The 25778-nt window shown below is 37.0% G+C and overlaps 1 protein-coding gene across 3 annotated transcripts; it reads left to right on the top strand.

Annotated features, from left to right (window-relative positions):
* Positions 1 to 272: 272 nt before the first annotated feature.
* On the top strand, positions 273 to 22378 carry C1QTNF3 (C1q and TNF related 3). 3 transcript variants are annotated; one of them, XM_081300794.1, is made up of 6 exons: positions 273 to 722; positions 6124 to 6235; positions 8678 to 8832; positions 12242 to 12371; positions 16834 to 16933; positions 19778 to 22378. In XM_081300794.1, the coding sequence occupies exons 1-6, from the start codon at positions 459 to 461 to the stop codon at positions 19935 to 19937; spliced, it is 921 nt and encodes a 306-aa protein (XP_081156920.1). In that variant the 5' UTR covers positions 273 to 458; the 3' UTR covers positions 19938 to 22378. The 3 variants fall into 3 exon arrangements, with proteins under 3 accessions (XP_081156920.1, XP_081156919.1, XP_081156921.1); XM_081300793.1 differs by having other exon boundaries at positions 273 to 761; positions 19778 to 22377; XM_081300795.1 differs by having other exon boundaries at positions 273 to 542; positions 19778 to 22375.
* The last annotated feature ends 3400 nt before the right edge of the window (positions 22379 to 25778 follow it).

Here is a 25778-nt window from a genome sequence, read left to right as displayed (position 1 = left end):
CAGAATTGATGCAGTTAAACCAGAATTTCCTGGCAGGCACAAGGGTAGGTTTTTCCAAAAGTCATTTTAGACCACGAATGCACAGCCTTTCCATGTCCAATCATGAAAGCAAACCACTGGACACACGCTCTCTGTTTCCAGCTGGTTGTGTATGTTTCCTTCACACTTTAACAAAAACGTGCCAAGGTGTGACATTTATGAACTCCACCAACTGGGAACTGTGTGCACAAATCCTTCCTGCCTGCGGTGTGGGAAGTGATGAATGGGGGCTGTTCTGCCTGGGGAGGAGGGCTGCTGTCACTCTGGCATGCCTGCAGCCTTATTTATTACACACCAAAGTATAAAACCACCCCGCCGGCTGCAGCTCTCTTCTGCAGCCCTGGCATTTGCCCGAGGAGACCAGGCGTCTGGAGCCCCCACCGTCTTCCCAAGGAGGCTCTGTGGCTCTCTTGAGAATCATGCTCCGGAGACAGCTCGTCCGTTGGCACCTGTTGGCTTTGCTTTTCCTCCCTTTTTGCCTGTGTCAAGATGAATACATGGAGGTGAGCGGAAGAGCTAATAAAGTGGTGGCGAGGATAGTGCAGAGCCACCAGCAGACTGGCCGTAGCGGCTCCAGGAGGGAGAGAGTGAGAGAGCGGAGCCATCCTAAAACTGGGACTGTGGATAATAACACTTCTACAGACCTAAAACCCCTGAGACCAGATGAGCTACCACACCCCGAGGTAGATGACCTAGCCCAGATCACCCGGTTCTGGGGCCAGGTACTCCAAATTCTCTTTTAAGGATTTATATGAAAGTTTAATGACTGCTACTGTTGTTTTGGCTAAGATTCTTAGGATCTGTGCTTGAGAGCAGTTTGCTAAGCTGCCTCTGGGTCTCTCTCTGGGTTGCTCTGGGATACAAGGGGGACTGTTAGTCTCTAGTAAGCAGATGTGCTGGGAGAATGGCTGTAGCATCGCTCCATTAGAAAGGGGACCCTGGGCAGCCTGCTTTCTGCTCTGCTGGGAATTGATTTCTTTCTTGCTGAAGGTACTGATCTGTGCAGATAGACACATTGCTGTAGGTAATTACTGCTAATCCCAAGAGAGTTAGACTCAATCTTTCCCAGCAGGGAGAAGCTGCTTTTTGAGTTTGCCAAAAACAAAGTTTGTTTTTATTTTTAAGATTAATTTCTAAATTTACTGTGATATTTCAGGCCAGTCTCATTCGATTATAGCATTCTAAGTTGCTAAGCCTCTTTGGCTTTTTTTTTTTCTTAAATCAGGGAGTTAAAACCAAAAAAGATTGGTTACAAAGTTACAAAGTATGTAGCATAATTTGTTGCTCCACAGGGGACTTGATTTATTTCTCAAGGCATAAGTTCAGCATCTAATAAAATATCTGTTAAGTCTTTTAGGTAGCATGAGAGTGAGTTAAAGTTTCAGCATAGTGAATTGCTCATTGGTGAAGCTCAATTTAATTTAAACACTAAGAACCCGGGAAGAAACAGATTGTGATTTACCTCCGAAGCTTGCAGTACGTGGAAATCAGATAGAGTTGGTGGTGGCAGGAAGAGTTACTTAGAATCTATGATCTTTGAACCAATAGATTTTACAATAAGAACTGTTCGTTTTTATGCATTGAATAGGCCCTGAAATTTTTTGTGTAGTTGAAATCTAAACCCATCCTATCACAGACTGAGAAGTTTGGATTGATTATTTGGTTATATGATTGGATCAGGATCACACTCAGAATCAGCAACAGATTTGGGACTCACCTGGCATGTCTAAGTGGACACATAATACAGTTTCCCAAATTGTTCTGTGGGGTGGTATCAAGGAGAAATTGCTTCTTTAATGATCCACAGAAGAAATTATTGTGTCTAAAAATGCCACTTTTAGAGATTGCCCTTTCTTCTGATAGCATTTGTCTGAGGGGTAATTAATGCTAATTTGTGTTTTCCTTAATGGTGAAGGCATTTGAACTTTTGTCTAAGACCCGATATGGACTTTCCATCCACAGGGATGGTGTCCTTCCTGGAGGTGACATTGTGAGCCCCAGGGACAGCAGAAGGCAATGATGAGTTCTCATCAGTTGTTATTTCCTGGCATCCAACACTCAGCAGGCCAATAACAACCCACCTTCTAGTCCTGGGTTTCTAAAGTACTTTCAAGCCAACCCTCAACATCTCTAAGGGTATTGAGAGCCACTGGTAATCTGGAAGTTTTCAGTACAAAACTCTTCTTTCAATAGATATGGATGCCCACACTGAATCTAGTATTATACTATGTTCTTACTACTTTCCCTACATTTTCTTTTTTTTCATTTTTTTATTATTATTATTTATTTTTTACATACATGACAAGAATGGAATGCAGTACACTCATTATTATCCATATACAGCACAATTTTTCGTAACTCTGTATATAAAGTATGTTCATGCCAAATTATGCCATTAAACATGTACTCTTTTTTTTACATCACAATTCTTTTTTTTTAATATTTATTTTTTAGTTTTTGGTGGACACAACATCTTTGTTTGTATGTGGTGCTGAGGATCGAACCCGGGCCGCACACATACCAGACGAGCTTGCTACCGCTTGAGCCAATTCTTAATACACATATATACCACAATTTTTCATATCTCTGTTTGTATATAAAGTATATTGATACCAAATTCACATCTTCATACATGTACTTTGTATAATGATGACCATCACATTCCACCATCCTTGCTATTCCCCTTCCCCCTCCCTTTCTCTCCCACCCCTCTTCCCTATCTAGAAAAAATCTTCCTCCCATGCTCTCCCTCCCTACCCCACTTTGAGCCACCCCTTTTATGTCAGAGAAGACATTCGGCATTTGATTTTGGGGGATTGGCTAACTTTCTATCCTTTTCTCTTAATTTTTCTCTTTCTGCATTCATTCCTCCCCCAAGCATCAGGCATATAAATACACTATCTCCAGCTATCCCAAAGGGCTCTAGTGGGGAATACCTTTTTTTGTTAATTAATTAATTCATTAAGCTTGATCAAACCAATGTGAAAAGCAAGGTCAAAAGGCAATTGGGAGAAAAAAATGTCGGAATAGTGTTGGTCCCTGCAATGGATCTGAAAAGACGACACAAAGAGGGTAGCCAGCCACGGCAGGGATTAAAGTTTTGTGTGTGCCAGGGGGTGTAGAGACTTGAGGGTGCATCTGAGGAGCTGGGTGTGGCTGGAGCTCTGGAGTGGTAGGGGGAAGACATCAGATGGTCTAAGAGTAATGGAGCTTAGACTTTGTTACCAAAATATTGTTTATTCTTTTCATAGCAGGGCAGTGAGGTCATTAGATTTATGTTTTAGAAAGATAACTGGCTACAGAGTTCACGGAGGCTTCCAGGGGGCAGAGATCTGGGCAGACTCTATCTTAGTTTCCTGGCCTTTCTTCTCCACAGCCTCTTTGTCAGGATCAGTCATCGATCTCTCATCCTCTTCCTGAACAACCATTTCTCCTTCCCATTTCCCTTCCCTTTCTTATTTTTCCCTTTTCTTTGGGTTGAAGAAGAACTTGGACTTTCTTTCTTAGAAATCCTTCTGAAGAGCTGCCTCTAGGCCCCATCCATGAAATAGGTGGAACTGTTCTTAGAGATACCTCATTTCCTCTCTTGCTGCTTATTTGGATGTCTTCAGTGTTCAAATTCTGCCTGATTTTGGAAAGGGGGTGATAAACTTAAGAGGAAAGAGAAGGCATAGCAACTTCCTATGCATAATTCTCCTTTTGTGAGGGGAAAACGTCAGATTCAACACATCCTATTTAACTTGTTTCAAGGACCCGCCTTACTGGCTTTGTTTCATTTGAGTGAACTGTGGAAGACAGAAGGCCAGAAGGTGGCCATGTGAAGAAATGACAGAGGAAGCTTCTCAGGAGGTGTCTGGCTAGCAGAAGGCTCTCAGTGAATTGCTGGTGGCTCTATGCTCTTACAGTGCCCCAGCTAGCTTGCCCATGCACTAGGAATTCTACTTAGCTCTGGTAGTGAGCAACCCATCTCCAGTGTCCAGATACTAGACATTTAAATAAAATAAAAAAAAAAACTTTCTAAGTTATTATTTGAGCTATTTGGGAAAAACTTTAGTATTTTGTCTGTATCTTACAGTTGGAAACAAAATTCATGACCAACTCTTGCAATCCCAAATAGACAAGAAAAGTGATGTCTGGGAGCAGTGATTTCTCTAGGGTCATGCAGAACTGGGAAGAGAAATCTTGTTCCAGTCCAGTGGTTGTTCTGACATTCTTAAGCATCTCAGTATTTCCATTCTACTCTTACACAAATGGTTCCACTTCAGGATTTTCCCTTTCCCCCTCCTCTCTTCTCCATCCCTGAAATCCATCATTGGTAGAGTCCTGGATTTCCTGGAGTTTATAAGCTGTATTTTACATTAGCAAAACCATACAGAAAATGTGGACCGCTTGCTTATTTCTCAGATTGCATCTGGGTTTAGAAGGTGGGGAGGAGCTGTGATGTTTTTACTTTCCAAATCTCCAAAAATCCTTCATCTCAGGCCAATTTTCGTTCATTTTCTTCCCTCCACCATTCTGACAAAAGGTCATCAAAGACTCTATGCCTTCTCAGGGTTGGCCCTGGTATGCTGAGGACGAGGCTAGGAGTTACTCCGAATCAAAGCTCCTGATCTCTAAATTCTTGGGGTGTGTGCTTTGGTAGGAGACTTCTTGGACCACAAATGCTATTCTGTATTTTTTCCTGAAAAGCTTTGTGGAAAACTTTAGAAAATAGGGAGGACAAAGACCAAATTCATTTTTTTGTTAAAGAAAAAAAAAAGAATGTCTAAGCGTGCAGCAATGTGAAGCCTCCACCCAGTTTTCTGCTTAGATTTCTATCAATGAAGCATACTGTATTTTAAATTCTTTCTTCCCCACTCTTTCTCCTCCACTTTCTCCTGTCTCTTTTTCCTTCCCACTCTCCCTGCTTTTTAAAATGAATCCCTTAGCATTAATATGCTATTTTCCAAAAACCGTTGAATTATAATTGGTGTCTAGGAAAGTTTCCACAAGAATTTTGTATGACATAATTAAAATGCAAGCTGCCAATTGAGATTAGAGTCCAAATTTTAGAAGCAACTCCAACTCTTCTTCCAGTCAACCCCACTAGATTTCTAGCTCCTCACAGTAAGCATACATTTTAGAAATTTCTCTTTGTATAAATAAGCATTTCCCTCAGTGTCATACTTGAGCATATTTAGTAGCCAAAAGTGCTCATTACATATGGATTAAAATGGTGGGATGATCGCTTTAAATATTGAAGTGTAACATTATGCTAAATTTTTATAAAGAAGTTAAATTTGTTTCAAGATGTAGGTAAATAATAAAAATGTATTGAATATTTAGTTAATAAGAGTGCATTATATTCTTGAAACTTACCAAGAGAGTAGATTTGAAGTGCTCTTATCACAGGAAAAGTATCTGAGGTAATGCATATGTACTGGCTTGACTTACTCCATCCACAAGGAAGTATGCATATTTTAAAACAAGGTGTGGTAAATGCTAACTATATGCTATTTCTATTTGTCAATTTAAATAAATGAATAAATAAATTTATTGGACTAAAGATTGCTCAGTTTATTCATTTCTGAAGGCATTCTAAGTGTGTTCTGGCTATTTGAAAAAACATTTATAATTCAGTTTCTAAGAACTTTTAACCCAGCTCTCCTGCCAGTATCAGGGACCCAGTGTATAATAACTATGTTTGGTAGTTTTGTAACTTGAGGGTCATCTACTCAGTCTACCTACATCTGAGGCTGTTGGGCATTTGGAAAGGGAGAAAAGACTTCTGGGTTTCCAAGTCTGCTGCTGAAGGAATTTCTGCCTTGCTGTTGCAGGGAGCAGCAGAAAGACACTGTTCATCCTACCCATGCACCATCCCAAAGTACATCTTCTGTTGGCTTCCTGTTGCTTTCCTTTGCTTAAGCTACCCCTTGAGCCTATGCCATTACAGGTACACCCCACCCCATACTATCTTTTCTAATGCAGCTGTGGGTTGATTGAAGTGAAAGGATAACTCTAAGGATAGATGTCAGAGGATATTTTAAAATTCTTAATTGCTCACAAATATGTTTCCCTGAAGCTTCTCTTTTTATCTTTTTTAAGCCTCCACAAACTGGAGGACTTCCCCCAGACTGCAGCAAGTGTTGTCATGGAGACTATGGCTTCCGTGGCTACCAAGGACCCCCTGGGCCCCCAGGCCCTCCTGGCATTCCAGGTAAGGATGAGCAAGATGTGCTGCTAGTCGAATTGTAGACTGTACCAAAAAAAATAAAAAATAAAAAAAGCTAAACACTAACCTAAATACTTTCTGGTCATTGGTGTATGTTCCAGAGGATAATGCATGGAAAACCCAGAAGAAAGAGTTGGGTTAGGAAACTGGGTTTATGAGGTTGGCTTAGGTAAAACAGTACAAACTCTGTACTATTCATTTTTCCACATCACTACAAAAATCCAAAAGGCTCTAGACACCCTGGGGTACCAGACTTATTAGGCTGGGAGGCCCTTTGCCAGCATTAAGTATAGCGCTACAAGCTCTTAATTGAGACCGACTTTTAGTGCAGTGTGTTAGTCAGCCTTCTGTTACTGTAACAAACAGTTAAGATAATTAGTGTATAGAGAGAAAAGATTTATTTTGCCTCATGATTTTAGAAATTTTAGTCCATAATTGAGTGGCCCCGTTGCTTTTGGACATATGGTAAGGCAATATATCATGGTGGGGAGAACATGATGGAGCAAAGCTGCTCACCTCATGATGGCCAGGGAATGATAAAGCTGACAAGGAAGAGACCAGGGTCCCACAGACCCCTTCAAGGGCAAGCCCCCAGTGACATACAACCTCCCACTAGACCTCACCTCTTAAGTTTTCTCCACCTCCCAATAGTGCTTCACCTGGAAACAAGCCTTTTAAGACCTGTGCCTTTCAGGAAACTTCTCTAAACCATAGAAGCCAGCATATCTGCCACAGCATGCTTTATGCGGTATACTCCACCTAACTTTCAGGAGATTTAGGAACTAGAGGCATGTAGAGAGAAAGGCTCATAGGCCCGAGTTATAGTCACCTCCATCATGGCATCATTCACTGAGCTGCACATCTTTCTAATCCCAATGAGTGCTCCCTCTTCCTGCCGAGTATTAGCTATTAGTATATTTTATCCCACACTTGACTTCTGGAAGGATTTTTGGGCTCCAGAACCACATTGTTATATGAGGAAGATTCTAGAACTGTATCAGGTCCCTCTAGACCTGGGGCTCAGCCTTCTGTACTACAGTACTCTGGTTTCTCAGGCTCAAAGGCATTCTGGGAGACTGCTAGTACACTGTTGCGGGGTGAGGAGGGGGTGTTCCAGATCCCCTCTGTCAAGGACTCCCAGACCTGCTGTGGGTTTTACTGTCTTCTTCCTCTCCAGTCAGTCCCTGGGGATAGAACCTCCTCTCAGAATTAGGCCAAAGTCCAAGATCCACTTGGCTTTCTCCACCTTATCCCCATTGATGTTAATAATTTTCAAATATGGTAATGTTTAAATAATTTGGATAGCTTCTCATGTGAACCTATCTTTATAATGGAAAAACCTTATATTATACTTAAAACCATGATTACTGTTTTGCAACCTATGTCATTGCCTATCAGGGACAGCAGGCAGCAGGGGCAGTGATGTGGAGTAGGGAATGTGTGGACCCTTTTGTAATATTCTCAGATCTAAGTTCTTCTGGCCTTGGGTAAATGTTTCCCACCAGGAAATGGCTTTGTCATTGAACACTTTAGTCCATAAACAGTCAAAGTTCATCCATCTGGAAGGATTGCAAGCCTGACACAGTGATACCTGCTTAAAGTAATCACACAAATAAATAGCAAATGGGCCTGCAATTCAGCAAACAAAAAATTAAAGAGGAGCTGTAGAAACCATCTCTTAGTGGCAAAGTGAGACATTGAAATTGCTATCCAATTCTTGCTTTCAAAATTGTTATTATTATTTTTTGTTTATAAATGAGTTTACTTTCCCCTCAGTTATAAAAGTGATATATGTTCTAGGTACAAAACTTCAGAGAAACAGAAAAATATACAGAATGTTACCAAGTCACTTGTGCTTTATTCATTCAGAAAAAAAAAGTGTAAATATTTTTGCATAATATATTCTAGTCTTTTTCTTCTATGGACATAATTTGCACATACATATTGTTTGAAACAAAAATAGTATTATACCTTTTCTATCCATTTTTGATCTTTTTATTAAAAATGCCTTAAATATCATTATACCATTAATTTTTTCCTTCGAATTTCTTTTTTTAATGACTGTTTAATATCAGGTACTAAAATATTCCATTTTAAAATGTAGTCCTTGTAGAATTAATGGATATCTTGGTGGTTTCTAAAGCTTGCTATTTTAAGTGATAATGTGATGAACCATCTTTTACATGATTTTTCATTCAAGGCTTAAGAAAAACAGATTTTGGCGCCTGACAATATGTAAGGCAGTTTCAAAGCCCAGTAAAAGAGGACCCATTTGATGATACCCCTGGCTGTACTGGGGCTTATTTCAAAAGGTCCCCTTTTACAATAGAGTCTGGATGTTTTTGAAGGAAGGATCTGTTTGTCTAAAAATAAATGGTCAGTATGAGGGAGAGGGTTTCTGCATGTGATGATGTCTGGTTGTTTAAGGAAACCATGGAAACAATGGAAATAATGGAGCCACTGGCCATGAAGGTGCCAAAGGTGAGAAAGGAGACAAAGGTGACCTGGGACCTCGAGGGGAGCGAGGACAGCATGGCCCCAAAGGAGAGAAGGGCTATCCCGGGGTTCCACCAGAACTGCAGGTAAACCACCTTCTGCACATTTCCAGGGGACCAGGCCTGTCTGACCACCAGGACCCAGGGTCGGAGGGTTGGAGTGCTTCTTCAAGCCTTCACCAATCTTGAGTGAATCTAGTCTGAATTTGTTCATCTACATACAGGATGTTTGCTCAAGGCCTATCTGGTCCAAAGGATTTGGGGATCATTCCCAGGGAGGAGAGAAATCGATGAAGAGTGAAATCCAACTTCCTTGTAGAATCCAATACAAAGCAACCCTGAATATAAACTCATCTCCTGTTTTCCAGATGAGAAGATAGGTTAAATAAAAAGAGTTTTAACCTATTTGAATATATGAACTTTTAGACATAAAAGTGGAATGGCTAAATGTATACTTATAATATTATATTTATTGATTTTGCTACATTTACACATTTAAATCACATACATGAATATTAACATATTGTTTTTTTATCAACTCAGATTTTGTAGCTCAGTTTTTTTTTTTTAAACTTTTCCCATCAGTATCTTCTTTTCACTGGGGACATTTTATTTTTGAATAATTCATTTATAGTTTTCCAGACCCTATCATGTTCATTTCATTTCCTCATAAAGTTTCTTTAATCCATTTATGAGCTTGTAATTTTCCCAAGCTCAAGTACCAATTGATATATTCTTTGTTTCTCTTTTAAATAATCATTAAAATTCTTGTCAGCAACATCTAAAATTTTTAAGTGTGAAGTTATATCATCAAGAAAAATTACTAAATTAGGGTTTTTTTGCTAATATTTTAAAATTAATTCTTCTAGGGACTTCTGTCAATTAGTTTCTGTTTGTTTGTGTTTGTTTTTGTTTTTTGTTTTTTTGGTTAAAGTTTTTTTCTGGTTAATATGTCCTCCCAAAGTGTAATCCGTGGCTTAAGTATTTGGGAAAAAATTCTGTAACATGACAGACTTTTAAAGAACTAGAATGAAAAGCAATTCTTGTATGAAATATCAATTGAGGAACACTTTGCCTTTATTTGGGCATACGTGGAGGTGTTTGACCGGATAAGTTACATCCTTTATCTGGGTCTTAGTTTTTCAAGCGTAAAATAAGAGGTCCTACATGTCACTGTAACTACTTTCTGTGTTTTTTTTTTTTTTGGTAACTTTTTAATGAATGTTGTTTAATAATTACAGCAACATGGGATTCATATGCAGTATAAATTTACTAAATAAATAAATAAAAGGAGAGAACTGCCACCTAGCCAGGTTGAGTTGGTTACTAAGAGGCTATAAATATCTCGAAGCTAGAAACTATAACACACAGTATATGAATGTTAGATCATAGCTAAGGGGCTTTAATCCATTAAGTCCCAAGTTTTTAATTTTGTGAATATTTAGATGAAATCAACACAAGTACGTTAAAATAGGTTGGAAGTAATAATACAGAGCTTGTATATATGTTATTATATTAGTTAACATTAATATAATTACCATATTATAATTGAATCATTACCAAATAATTATATTTAATTATATAGCTATATTATATACTGTATTTAAGTTTTAATAGGTGTTCCACATCTGGGACAATGGACAAGATGGGTTAATTAAGAAAATCTAGGAAATCATTAAATTCTCTCCATCAACTATTTCATCCTAACACCAAAGTACAGTCTTTTGGAAGAACTACTTTCATGTGTTTTACAGAAGAAGGAAGACTGGTCTTAAGCAAATTGTATAAGAGGGGAATTTTTATTGTTTGAGGACAGAGAATCTTATCAAGTTAAAAAAAATAATTATTAATCTCATGGGCCCTGACCCATTTGGACAAAAAATTAGCATTGACTTTCAAATTGCATTCTCCCACAGTCATTTCAAGCCCAAAGAATTTCTTGATGGGTGGCATTGTCCTAAGGTTCTTTTAGCTACTAATATTTCGTATTTTGAACTTTAATCTTGTCTCTTAACATGGGCAGTGGCAACAACAGTAATAGCAGTAGGTGGAAGAAGAGGAATAATCATGCCTCATTCTTTACCTAAGTAAGACAGAAATTTAAGGCTCGTTTGACTCAATGACGGGCCAGGTTACTTAGTTACAACTAATAAAGCTAAAATTCAACCTCATATCTTTGGCTGCAAGTAGGTAGTTCTGTTCCTAAACTTACGGTGCCTATTGGTGGCAGGTTAACAAGTTAATTATTTTCACTGATCTTTTACACATTGAGCTGAAGCATACAAAGTTCCATAAAATATCACACATAAATCATTTGTAACCAGTCCCAGAAATGGTTTCTGGAATTAAATGACTTCTGTGGGTCTCCTAAATCTTAATTTTTTCCTTTAACCTAAATTTTAAAATGTAAAACCATGCCCAGAAATTTTTGATTTTTTATTATTCAGTTTTCTAGCTTATTAAATTATTATTCTATATTTTGAGTAACTGAAAACTTTCTTCCTGCCATTTAAAGATGGTTTATTAATAACTTTTCATTATTTAAAAAAAATGAGAAACAGCTATGCAAAAAATACAACATGCCCTGCCCAGAGATGATGACTCCTGGCATATCATTTCATAACTTTTTATATCTTACTTAGGCACATTACTTTTAAATATGATAAGAACACAGGGTATTAGTTTATTTCATGAATGGAAATATTTCCTGAACATCTTTTTGTATAAATAAATGCAATTATATATCTTTAAAATGTATCTTTTTCTGAACATTAAATGAATACACGCTCATGCAAAAAATTATAGTTGTATTTATGAAAGAAAAAAATTTCCATGAAACTTCTGCACAGTGAGCCCTGCCAATAATAATTTTGTAAACATCCTTGCAGATATTTTTCCTCAATTTGCTCACACATCCACCCTACCTACAGACAGGCTTAACAAAGTCTGGTATCAAGTTGTGACCATATTGTGTTGCTTACTTTTAAATTAAATAATATATTAACTACATTGTCTCATTATATATGTACATTTATGTCAACATCAAGGAATATCAAAGAGTGTATTCAAAGAATTTATTTCATAAGAAAATGATAAATATCTTTTGGAGAAAATTAGTGTAGGCCTAGCAAATTTAAAAGTTGTCTGAATGCAGGATTTCTCAGATCTTTTAATATGCTGATTTGTATTTAATAGGTACAATCTGAGAATTTCATCGAAATTTTCCAACTGTTTAATATTTCAAAAAGTATTTTAAAGATTAATGTTCTTTGAATCGTAGATTCAGAAATGTTGATGTGTATTGTTATTCTAAAGACTGAATAGCGTGAAATGTTAGAAATCACCATCATTTATGTATTTATTTCTCCATAGATTGATGCTTAAGTTATAGCCAATCTTGCCCTTGCAAACTATTTTGCAATAAATGTAAACCAAATAAAAGCTTAATTTCTTTAAGAAAAATTGCCTAAGATTTGACCACCAACTTCTTTTTTAGATTGCATTCATGGCTTCTCTAGCCACTCACTTCAGCAATCAGAACAGTGGAATTATCTTCAGCAGTGTTGAGACCAACATTGGAAACTTCTTTGATGTCATGACCGGTAGATTTGGGGCCCCTGTATCAGGTAAGATATAAAAGTAAATGAATAATTGAATTAGTCTAGAAATTAAGAAAGAGAAGGAAGGATAATGGATGGAGAGAGGAAAGAGGGATGAAAGGAAGGGAGGGAAAGAGGGAATGAAGAATGGAAGAGGAGAGAGAAGATGGGAAGAAGGATGGAGGGGAAAAGAGGAAGGAGGGAGGGTTGAAGGAAGGAAGGAAGGATGAAGAGGTTGGGAATAAAGAGAGAAAGCCACTAAGACAGTAAAAAAATTCTATTCAAGTTAAAACAAGCAGTTTGTATGGGTGTCCTTTTAATTTCAAAGTAAATTAGTTCAATCTCAAGAGACTTTTTTTTTCTTTTTTACAAATGGTGACCATGGTTGTTAAGGTTATTTACCCTGATTTGAACTGGACCAAATAATTGCTTCAAGGGTATAGTTACCTTGATTATAAAAATCCTTAGAACATAATTCTCATAGTTTAAGCATTTTATAACTGTGTCCTCCCTTTTCCACTACCCCAAGTAGTGCCTGATCCAATTTTTTAAATAAAAATTTGGGTAGGTAAGAACATATTTTAAGAGTAGAAACAATTTATGTCAACACACACAAATACATTTTCTCTCCTTTTTACATAAAAGCTAACATATTCTCTATTCTGGCTATTCTCTGCTTTTTAACAACTAGCAATACATTTTAGAAAACTATTCATATCATTACTTCATTCTTTCCTAAAGCCGAATGTGTAAACATGTGTCTAACCATTTGTGTATTGCTGAACATTTGGATTATTTCTAGTCTTTGTTATTAAAAACAAAGCTTCAGTGAATTAACTTTGACTATACCACTTTATAAGTGAACACATATAGATATGTTTGTAGGCTAAACTACCAAGAATATGATTGCTGGTCAGAGAGGAATTCCATCTTTAAGTTCGGCCAATTTTACCAAATCACTCTCTGTAGGGTTGTATTAATATTTTCCTATTGTCAAATAGGAAGGACTTGTTTCTCCATGGTGTCATCAACAAAGTTGCCTTCAAAATGTGTGGACAATCAATGGATTAAAAAAATTGTTTTAAAAAATCTTTTAAAAAATTTTTTGAAATACTTTAGATTTATAGAAGTTAGAAAAATATTACAAAGTTTTCATATGCTCTTTAATTAGCTTCCCCAAGCATTAACATTTTACATAACCAATGCTCAATGACTAAAACGAAGAAACAGGCCCAGGTATAGCACTATGACTAAGTTATAGACTCAATTCAGATTTCAGGAGACTTTCCTGATGCCCTAGTTTTTAATTGCTCCCCTTAGCTGCCCATTTGTACCATGAGTTTTTTCATCCTGTTTTATAGCCTTCTTTCACAGTGGCATTCATTCATGCATTTTAAACTCATGGTGAATTATTTAGCTACATTTTTCATTTATTGTATAACGACAACATTTCTTCTTGGTATTATTCACCTATTGGGGTAATTCTTGATGTTCTTTATTACTTTTTAAAACTAGTTGATAATAACTGACTGAGTTGGATTTTTCTAGATCAGTAAGTAATATGCAGCTGTTTTTGGAGGAAAGGGAGGTACCCCAGCAGCCCTCTGGGCTGAGGATCTCAATGGCTCCCTCTCCTGCTGCCAGGGGACTACCTAATTCTTTTAAGTATGACTGCTATGTGTGTTTTTCTTATGTGGCCACATTTCCCCTGCCTCCCCAGACTTCCCCAAGAGGGTTTCTGAAAACAGCCTTGTATTTGCTAGTTCCTTTCCTTTAGGAGCCTTATTTTTGCTGGCAGATTTTGAGATATTATTTTTCTAGCAAAGTTCCCTCAAAACACAATCTTGTGCTTCATCTTAGCTCTGCCCACAGGAGCTTCTTTTCAGTATCTGCACTTCAAAATAGCTCTTCTCTACCAAGGACTGTATTTTTCCTGGCAGGTTTGAGATCTTCTGTCACCTAGAACTCCTGCCCAGCCCCCACACTGCCAGCATGTCACTGTCTGCCCTCAATTGCATTTGGCAGCACTTACAGCTATTTTGAAGTTTATTGATTTTTTTCCCAGTATCCTAGTTTTGCAGAAAATGGCATGTTTTCGTTTTCTTGTTGTTCATTTCTTCTTCTTTCTATAGTATCCAGAAGGAAAAGCAAGAAAATCTTGATGGATGCAATGGTCATGTTAGGTTTATCACAAAAGCTTTAAATGTGTGCCTTGTCTATTATCCTATGCAGTTTAAGTCAGAAATGAACTAATGTATGAAATGATAGAGCAATTTTTTCTTGTATTTCAGCTGTATGTGATTTTCTGCTCTGAAAGTTTATGCTATAATTTTCCTGTAATGAATGTGTTAAATACTGTCTGTACCAGATTATATGTCTGTACCAGTGCCCAGATAATGCCAACAATGGTTCAATTAAGTTCAGTGGCTTTATAATAAAGCCCAAGGATTTAGTATCTTAGAATTCTCTTTGCTTCACATGGTTTTGGCAATAATGTTCACCTTTCGGCTCCCACGCTTTATTGTTTAAACCTCATCAAAGGTATTACAAAATGATCTTTTTATCTTTCTCAACTTTGGGAGTGATCAAATAGAGAAGGCTGATTTTGCAATTAGAGAAGGGGCGGGGGAGACAGTCCCTCCTGCCCACCCGAAAAACATGGTGCAAATATATTACCTCTGGTGCCAGAACCTATCCTTGCAGAAAAAGTCACATGGAGATATAAAATATATTCACTTCTGTATTTCCAATTCTAGGGATTTTCATTAGTCACCATCTGCTTTTTCAGTCTGCTCTTTCTCAAATGTTTCTGCAATCTATTTTTTTTATAGTATTCATCATTTTTTAAGAAAGACTAATATATTTTCCTGTCATTTTGATTCCAACTTTATTTTCTAGAGGCATTAACAATTATCGCTGTGTGTGTGTGCATGCATGCATACCTAAATGTAAAATGTTAAAAAATGAACACATATAAACGACTTGAAGTCCTTTAATTTTTACTTATCTTTACTTTTCTTCTGTGAGCCAATCTCTAGGCATACTAATGGGCATGGCTGATCTTTATTCCATTTCCATTGTTCACAGAACATTGGATATGCATTCCTGGCACTAAACATAGCATGATCATATTTCTCTATTGGGTTCTACTTGACTCAGAATCAGATGGATCAACATGGCACACTTACATCTTCTATCTTATTTACATTTTTGTAAAAGAAATAGAACAGTTCAGTGCTATTTTGCTTTTGCTTTTTCAGATGTTTCTGGGGTTTTCCTCTTATAAAGCCACTAGTTAAAAATATTTAATATGGGAATCAATAAAAACTTGATGACTTATATTCATTCACCTTTCCAAAGTGCACTCCCAAATCCAAGACAGTATTGGAGTGGGAAGATTTTCCTTTTAGCCCATTGGATTTTTCTTTATTATTCAATGAACATATTTTCTATGTTGGGATTTAGAGTATATTAGGTAATACTAAATTGATTTCCATTAGGATTTCTAGGATCTTGTAAGAAAACACATCTTTAAATACTGTCTGTAACAGATTATATCAGTGCCTAGATAATGCCAACAATGCTTCAATTAAGTTCAGTGAATTTATAATAAAGCCCAAAGATTTAATAACTTAGAATTTGCTTTGCACATTTTACTGTTTAAACCTCATCAAAGGTATTACAAAATGATCTTTTTATCTTTTTTCAACTTTGGGAGTGATCAAATAGAGAAGGCTGATTTTGCGATTACAGAAGGGGGGGAAAAGAAGACAATCCCCCTCCACCCAAATTTGGTTACAACTAAATTATGTTGGTCTTTTTCAAATTAAGATAAGACTTTTGGTAACAAGGTTGTGTTGGCTAAATAGATATTTAATTTATTTATGATAGGTATTTTTCTATTCATTAAACACAAATTCAATGATTTACTATGAATAACATGAGCAATTACCATAATAATTTCTGTAGAACTATTAAACATTTATATGATGCTTCAACTATCTTTGGCTAACATTTGGCAAGTACAGTTGTCCTTTGCAATTTCATGCCTGGCTTATTTTCTTAGGTCAAGGAGCAGCATGTGCTCACACTGAGGACTCTCTGTACCTTACCAATATGAGTCCTGTGTACATGCTAATAATTTCTTGTCTAGACATGGCAGGGACTTCACACTAGGCCTTTTGTCAGGTAACAAAACAGTGAGGTACAATTAGAGTAAGGTAGACTCCTTTCCTTATAGATTTGTAATCTTATTAGAGATACGCAGTGTAAGATTATGCTTTGTAATCTTATTAAGTATATACAACTTTAGAGAAAGTCTTAAAAACATCTAACACATTTTGAAGGTGAGCAGATAAAGGGACATTCATGCGAGTAAAGGTCAAAAGAAGCTACATACTACCTATCCTTTGATATATCTCCAAACCATCATTGGGTCCCCCATATTAACATGTTAACATAACCATGGATGACTACCTGCATCTTTCAGGTGTGTATTTCTTCACCTTCAGCATGATGAAGCATGAGGATGTTGAGGAAGTGTATGTGTACCTTATGCACAATGGCAATACCGTCTTCAGCATGTATAGGTGGGTGGCCTTTTCTATTACAGGTCTCATCCAGGCTGCCATAGTTTGCACAAAGGAAATTCAATAGCAGACAAGCATGTAGGAATCAGTAGAGCCTAATGTGGCCCCTGTCTCAAAAAGAGCTCTTGTGCTCCAATATATGGTCAGATTATTATTACTATTTGAGAAGAAATAAATCTGATGAATTGAGCATCAGTAGGTTGGTGAGAAATCTTGATGTCATTACTAACAACACTTCCCAACCAATCATATGAATTTTTCCTTAACTTTTTAGTCTTTTCTTTCTCTCTCTTTTTCCTATAGAAAGGAGTTTTTCTTCCTCTTCTTTTCCTTCTTCTTTCTCCTCTTCCTCCTCCTCCTCTGCCTCCTCCTCCACTTCCTCCCTTTCTTCTTTTTCTCCTTCTCCTTCTCTATTTTTTTTGGGGGTGGTGGTGGTGGTGGTTACCATGGATTGAACTCAGGAGCACTCAACCACTAAGCCACATCCTCAGCCCTATTTTGGATTTTATTTAGAGACGGGTTCTCACTGAATTGCTCAGTGCCTCACCATTGCTGAGGCTGGCTTTGAACTTGCAATCCTCTTGCCTCAGTCTCCTGAGTCATACTCTCCTGTCCCCTTTTTCAGAGACAGTCCTATTGATGACCTTCTCCACCATCACCCACACTGGCAGGTGGAGAGAGTTGGGAGTAGGTCCCTTTATTTGGATTGTGCTGCTCTTCTGATATTTAGCCCAGAAACCTGGTCCTAGTTATGCTTGGGAGAAAATATTTCCAAAACAAATGTACTTTGCTCTGATGTTAGCTTAGGATGTAGGAGAGAGGCAGAGAGCCAACTTGTTTCCTATAGCTAAATAGGCTAAGAGTTATCTATGAAAAACTCTGTGGCTATTATTTATCACATGTTATTTCTGGTGACTTGTGATGATTTCTGTTTCCTTCTGGAGTCTGGCCTGAATGAAAAGATGTATTTGGAGTGCCAAAAGAGGAAAAGATGAGTTAGAGTAGGTGAACTTGCTGTAAGAATTATACTCTGGTCTAAGTCAGAGTATAGTGCCTCAAACATGCTAGAATTCTGTTTTTCTTGATCAGTTCAAGACAAGGGTTCCAGGTTGGAGAGGGAGGAGGGTGGTAGAAAAGGTAGAAGAGGCAACTATGGTTGGGCAAGGTTTTTTTCCCCTTCTGTTTTTTGATGGATTCAGGCTGACAAAAGCAGTTCTTCCATCTATAAAACTGACTTCTAAATTCTAATGGTCATTGTTATTGTCAGAGTCAGAAGGAAGGAAGAACAACAAGCTTGTGGAAATTCTTATGCACAGGGCATTTCTGTTTAGGGAACTTAATCACATTGTTCCTAACCCAACCAATGCAAAGGCAGCAAGGAAATATAATGCAGGTCTTATGGGGAAGGGGAGAGTGAATTTTGCTTAACATCTAGCTTCCTCTGCCCTATGGCTTCCAAATGTCTGCTGAGCCCTTCTTTCTACATGTAGAGTACACATCTCCCCATCTCTATCCCCCCTAGGGAGAGAACATCAGCCACAGTTCATGCATCAAGCTTCAAGTCCAGAATCTGGCAATGAGCAGTCCTTCTTATCAAGTCAATCCATTAGCTGCTTCTCTCTTTGGCCCCCAATTCTTTCCTCTGGGAGGTTTTCTTTGTCCATTTTTCTTTGGCTACATCTAAAAGATGAGTAGGCCTTCTAAGGGGTCTTTCACCATCTATGTCCTGGTGGTACAAATCAGAGCTAAATCAAATATCCCAAGCCTGTTTTAGCCATGGCCAGATCTTTGATATTGCATTTCTTCAGAAACCTAGAAGACGTTTGCTTTGTTTGCTACCAGTCCGTTACATGTGTTAGAAATCTTACCCAACACACTTTGCTTGACAGGTAGTTTTTCAGCCTATTACTCCTTTGATTACTCTTGCTTCTGTCTTGTTCTCAATTTAATGGCAGTAACCAAGAGGTCTTTTAAACTAATAGATTCGGGTAGAAAGGCAATATTCTCCATCCATCAGGTTATCCCAGTACTGTCTATTTGACTCGATTAAAATTCTTAATGGGAAAACACCAACTTGATTCTGCTGTTCCAGGTGTAAAAGCACTTGACCTTGTCGATCTTGTTAGGCCTCCACTGTCCATACTCTGTTTTAAACATGTCAGTTCTTGTCTGAACTCATCTTTTGTAGAAACACCTTCTAAAGGCAGCAAAGAGTGTTTGGGCTTTCTCCATTCATGCCCCTTACTTAGTGAGCAGGCATTAGATATACCTTCCATGCTGTCTTGTATTTTCCCAAATGTCTTGCCACAGCATGGTATCTATCTCCAGCTTCCCAGTTCATCATGTTTGTCTTCTCCCAGCTCCCTGCCTGACCACGTATTTTTAGTTGGATTACAGCAGCACTTCCTTTACTACCAATTTCTGATTAGTTCAAGAAAGTTAGACTGCTCTAACAACAACTCTACGTAATGGCTCAAACAGAACTGTCTTTCCTTTGTTCATCCAGGAGAGATATCCAGGGTGAGTGTTCCAGCCTGGGGCAAGAGCAAAAGAGCTCACTACACCTAGTAGTCTTTAAGAAGCCAGACTTCTACATATGGCTTCCTTCTAGTCATTGCCACCAATGTTCCAGATAGGCAGAAGGCAAAAGGAATAAGAAGGAGTGTTTGTGAGACTTTTATTGGCCCTTACTAGGAGTGTCACATGCCACTTCTGCTCACATACCATAGAAAATTTATCACACGACGATACCCAAATGCATTTGAGAAAGGGAGGCTAGATTTTGGTAAAGAGTTGTCTGTGCACTGCAAAGACTGAGTAGTTTATGCCTCTTTTTCTTTTCAGCTATGAAACAAAGGGGAAATCAGATACATCCAGCAACCATGCTGTGCTGAAGCTGGCCAAAGGGGATGAGGTCTGGCTGAGAATGGGCAACGGTGCCCTTCACGGGGACCACCAGCGTTTCTCCACCTTTGCAGGCTTCCTGCTGTTTGAAACTAAGTAAACAGATGAATAGAACAGCTTTTCTTTGAGAAAGATTTATAAGTGAGCTGGAATTGTTATGGGTATAACGAACATTAAAGTTGAGGGTTCTACATGCTGTCTTTAAAAAAAATATATTGGTTACACAGCTACACCAACAATACTGGATGACTCAGGGCTCAGAAGAATACACCACAAAGTAGTCTTCTCAGATGACCCTGATGAATATATTCAGCACTTTTATCACTCTTCCCTAGGCAATTAAGAGGGAATTGTTCATGTTGCAGGTTGGAAATAATTGTCCCCATCAGAGGAATCATTTACAAAGATATTTGGTGCTCTGTTTTTAGTAGTAGTTTTCAAGAATCCCTGAAATTTCCAGTTCATTATTCTTTGACAATGATCATGATGTGGCTGGGGCAAGAATAGGAACACTTGAGGACCTAGGTACTAGAAACATATGTGGGTCCAGTGGGTCAATATTAATGAATAAAGCATAGTTTTTTTATTATTTCCAGATAGCTTTTAGATAATAAATATACAAATAGATTGTAAATATATGTTGCCCAAAAATAATTGGTTCCTTCTGTTTTATAAAGTTACATTTGTAACTAAACCCTGATTTCTAATAATTTACACCTAGAAATAGAATTTTATCTTGATATGAAATTGGGTTATCAGATTTGGCCTATCAGATTGACTCTTGCTGTTGCAATTCTTGGATTGCAATGGATCTTTGCTGAAAAGTCAGCAAAGATGAGCTTAGGTCAATATAGGGCAGATGTTAGTATATGCCTTCTTCTTAATTTGGAAATTACCCAATATATTTATACTTTACACATAATATGTTAAGTTGAAAGAACTATAAACTTTGTTATATACTGTCAAACTAATACACACAAAATATCAAGTTATTTCATTTCATTTGAGTAATACAATAAAATATCCTAACCATTTATTCAACAAAAATGATATGACTTTCTTGATTATCATATTGAATCAATGTTCACAGAACAGTGTGATGTAATAGGGATTACAGGAGGTACTACTTGGGTTTTGCCTAACTCTCTCTACTCCAAAGTCTATTCTCAAAGGATTAGATTTGTCACCAAAACAACGTTTATAAGAATATGCTGTAGGTTCTGAAGATGATATCCATAGATAGTACTCCAAATTTGTTTATTTTAGATGAAATATCATTGAAATATGTGTTTAGCCTAATGTTGGATCATATCTAAAGTGCCTGGTGAAATGCCATTTTGGAAAATAGTATATCATGAATTAAGCTTGATGTGGTGCCACCTTAATATATTTTCTATTACAATTTGAATTTACACAAAGGCTTTTAAACTATGGGTTTCCTGTATTGATTACCCTATAGCCAGAGGCAGAGTATTGAGTGAGCCTGCCCTATTAGTGAACTCAGTGTTATCCATACTCAGTTTAGCCTTTGACCCTATCCTTTTGATGCATAAATGTGTTTAAATTCTTCCCAAATCCACATGTAATGCTCTTTTAAAGCTATATTATTATCTATAATGTGCATAATGTTTTTGTTGTTTTATAAATATGTTTTTCTCCACAGGGCTTTAGGACCATGAGGTTGAGTCTTCCTATGAGCAACTGTCATAAATATTTCATAAAGGTGCATTGCCAATAGATATCTGAAGGTTGCATGTTGACCAAAGAGATTTCATATTTGAACAGTATATACTACCTATGAAATGCCTTACAGGAAGATTTTGACCTGGCTTCAAATATAGAAAAATATAATAGGCATATGTGAAAATAAACAAACCTTTGTTATATGTATTGATTTTTTAATATTTTTAATGAAGTGTTATAGTCATCCAATTGTAAGTAAGGTGGTTAACACAAAGCAAAGAGATATATATGAAAATATCTTAAACTTTGATTCAATAAAACATGATATGACTTCCTCAGTTAGTGTTCACTGAGCAGTTTTGACATACTAGGTTTTGTACGAGGTGCCACTTGGTTTTTACCTCACCTTCCCCACACCCAAATCTCTTCTCAAAGGATTAAATTTGTCATATCATGCAGACCTTGTGAAAAGCCATAGAAATCAACGATGAGAGCACAGAGCAGGGTCACCTGTCTCCAAAAAACTGCACTTGTCATTTATTTCATTGTTAGAACTTTAACTCGGCCACGTATTGATGTTTAGATAAAAGGTGAATATCTCTGAGGGGACTGGATCTTTATCACACCTGGTGATATTCTATATTGTGCCCAAATTCTGATTTTCATCCTAGTAGAAACACTGGTTTGGTTATAGGTAGGTGGAAAACATTTTGAGCTTGCCAATGCTTCCCAGATATGAAGGAAAGTGATTCCCAATGGTGATGGGAGAAGGCCAAAATAATTATTAATGCTTTCACCATTGTACCCATGACCACAAGGGTACAGTAGTCTCTCCTTACCTATGGTTCTGCTTTCTGCAGTTTCAGTTATCTGTGATAAACAGAGGTCCAAAAATATGAAATGGACAATTCCAAAAATAAACAATTCCTAAGTTTTAAATTGGCTGTCATTCTGAGTTCTGAGTAGTATGATAAAGCCTCATGGTGTCCTGCTTCCCCCGCCCATGACAAGAATCATCGATTTGTCCAGTATATCCACCCCTGCCAGCCCCTCAGCCATCTAGTCACTGCCTCAGTTCACAGATCAGTTTTCACTCTATAGCAGTGCCTGCAATCCAGTACCCCCACCCCAGGTTGTTTTTTTGTTTTGTTTTGTTTTGTTTTGTTTTTACTTAATGATGACCACAAAGTACAAAATCAAAGATGCTGGCAATTCAGATATGCCAAAGAGAAGCCATAAAGTTCTTCCTTTAAGTGAAAAGGTAAAAGTTTTCAACTTCATAAGAAAAAAAAAGTAATATTCTGAGATTTCTAAGAGCTACAGTGACAATGAATCTCTTAACTGTGGAATTGTGAAGAAGGAAAAAGAAATCTATGCGAGTTTTGCTGTCATACCTCAAACTGCAAAAATAGTTATAGCTCCAGTGAATTTAGTGTTTAGTTAAGAGGGAAACGGCATTAAATTTGTATGAATGTATGTATAGGAAAAACATAGTATATTTAGGGTAAACCTTGCTGTGGTTTAGACTAACCTATTAAGCCAAGTGCTATTTGATCTTTTGAATATTGAAGGAATTTTATTGAATTTTTTATGAAAAAATTCTAAAGTCAAAATAAAATTAAAATAAATTCAAACCAGATAGAATGCACAAATATAAATTCTAAAAGGTGTGATTAAAATTGACAAACATCTACTTAGTGCAAGATATTGTACTATTCCTGGAGTTACTAAGGTATTTAAAGTACAATTTGTACCTCCTGAGTTTTCGACCTAACAGGAGGTAATAGATTAAAGGCAGGTAAGAACACGGATAATATAAAAAGTAAAAAACAGTCATGGAAGGCAAAGGGCCGGGCACTCTCAGAAGTAAAAATCTACATCCAGATGAGAGTGTGAAAGAAACTTGTGGAAAAGATAAGTCTTGCTGCCAGAGACAATTTCTTATTTTGTTATGTTTGGAATGATATCTTCAAAAATATCTTCTTGTCTTTGGATAATTAAAAAAACACTTACTATAGAAAAAATATAAAATACATGTATTTCATATGAAATTTAGTCATCCCATCAAACATTAAATAATATTAACACTTTGAAATACTTATTTTAATATATTTCTTCATATGTTTATTGCTTTTATTTTTAAGCTGGTAATAAAACAAACGGACATTAGATTTTTTACATTTTATACATTTTACATCTTGGTATGGTTTGACCTAGCATGTTAGGAATACTCTCAAGATCTATTGAGGAACTGGGTGTGGTGGCACATGCCTGTAATCCCAAGGGATCAGCAGGTTGGGACAGAATGATCACAAGTTTGAGGCTAGCCTCAGCACTTTAGGCTAAGCAACGTAGTGAGACCCTGTCTGAAAGACTAAAACAAAAATGGCTGGAAATGTTACTCAGTAGTAACCACCCCTGGGTTAAATCCCCAGTGTCAAAACAAATAAACAAGAAGAATTATTTAGGATTTGAAAACATAATTTTAATAAATGCATAATTTATTTTACCTTTTTGTTTGGGGAGATTTTTGTTGAACTTCCAGTTTTTTTTTTTTGAAATTTGGGAATTCTTTTTTTTTTTTTATTTTATTGGATGTTCACAACTTTACAAAGCTCATGACAAATCATATTTCATAAATTAGAATCAATTGGGTTATGAACTCCCATTTTTTCCCAAATACAGATTGCAGAATCACATCGGTTACACATCACATTTTTACATACTGCCATATTAGTGACTGTTGTATTCTGCTACTTTTCCTATCCTCTACTATCCCCCCTCCCCTCCCCTCCCATCTTCTCTCTCTACCCCATCTACTGTAATTCATTTCCCTCCATGTTTGTTATCCCATTCCCCTCGTAAACTCTTAAATGTAATTTTGTATAACAATGAGGGTCTCCCTCCATTTCCATGTGATTTCCCTTTTTTTTCTCCCTTTCCCTCCCGCCTCATGTCTCTGTTTAATGCTAATCTTTTCTTCCTGCTCATCCTCCCTGTTCTGTTCTTAGTTGCTCTCATTATATCAAGGAAGACATTTGGTATTTGTTTTTTAGGGATTGGCTAGCTTCACTAAGCATAATCTGTTCTAGTGCCATCCATTTCCCTGCAAATTCCGTGATTTTGTCATTTTTTAGTGCTGCGTAATACTCCATGGTGTATAAATGCCACATTTTTTTTATCCATTCATCTATTGAAGGGCATCTGGGTTGATTCCACAGTCTAGCAATTGTGTATTGTGCTGCTATGAACATCGATGTGGCAGTATCCCTGTAGTGTGCTCTTTTAAGGTCTTCAGGGAACTTCCAGTTTTTTAAAAAAAAATCATTATAAATAAAGTATCGTGAACATTCTTTGTTTAAAAAAACCTACATGTCCATAAAATTATTTCCTATGGTTGAATTTTTAGAATTATTTGGTTAAAAGGTCTAGACAGTTTTAAAGCTATTAGTAATGTCAAATTTAAAAAACAATAACAACATAGACTTAAGTAAGGAAAGGCTAATTCAAAAGAATTATTGCAATGGGGAGAAATTTCTGACTTTGAGATTTGCATCCCAGAGGTCAGGGAGAAATGGACTTTTTTTTTTTTTTTTTTTTTTTTTTTTTTTTTTTTTACAGGGAGGGGTAAACAAGGCTACACAGAACCAAGGGCAGGAGAATGGAATGAGAGGTGACAGCCACGATGGGGCAGTTGACCAGGGGATGCTCTTTCCCCAAGGTTGGTCAAGTCTCCTGAGGGGTCATTCAGCAGATAATGCTTCATGTTTGTGTGCTCAAGGTGGGGCAAACCTTAGGGGAATCAGGGAACGAAAGGTTTTTTAGTTTGATCAAGTCAAGTTTGTCTTTTGACCTGATTGAAAGTTTAACAAACTCTTCCTTAAAGCCAAAGATAGTTGTCACTCTGCCTCTCATTTTAGTTTGACAACTGTTTGGTGTTACTCACACTAACACTGTGAGTAGAGAAAAAGACCCTCTCCTACTGGTGTAGGGGAGCCACGTTTTAGGCAAGTTACCAATGCCTGTGTCTAAGTTTCTTCATTAGTAAAACTGGATCATCCATTAGCATGTACCTCAAAGGGTTGTTATAAGGTATAAATCAGTTACTGGGTATATATATATATATATATATATATATATATATATATATATTTTAAAGAGAGAGAGAGAGGGAGAGAGAGAGAGAATTTTTTTAATATTTATTTTTTAGTTATTGGCGGACACAACATCTTTGTTGGTATGTGGTGCTGAGGATCGA

The sequence above is a fragment of the Spermophilus citellus genome, assembly GCF_964194105.1.
Source record: "Spermophilus citellus genome assembly, chromosome: 1".
NCBI lineage: Eukaryota > Metazoa > Chordata > Mammalia > Rodentia > Sciuridae > Spermophilus > Spermophilus citellus.
Note: the sequence above shows the minus strand (reverse complement) of the source record. Positions and strands in the feature narration are given on the sequence as shown.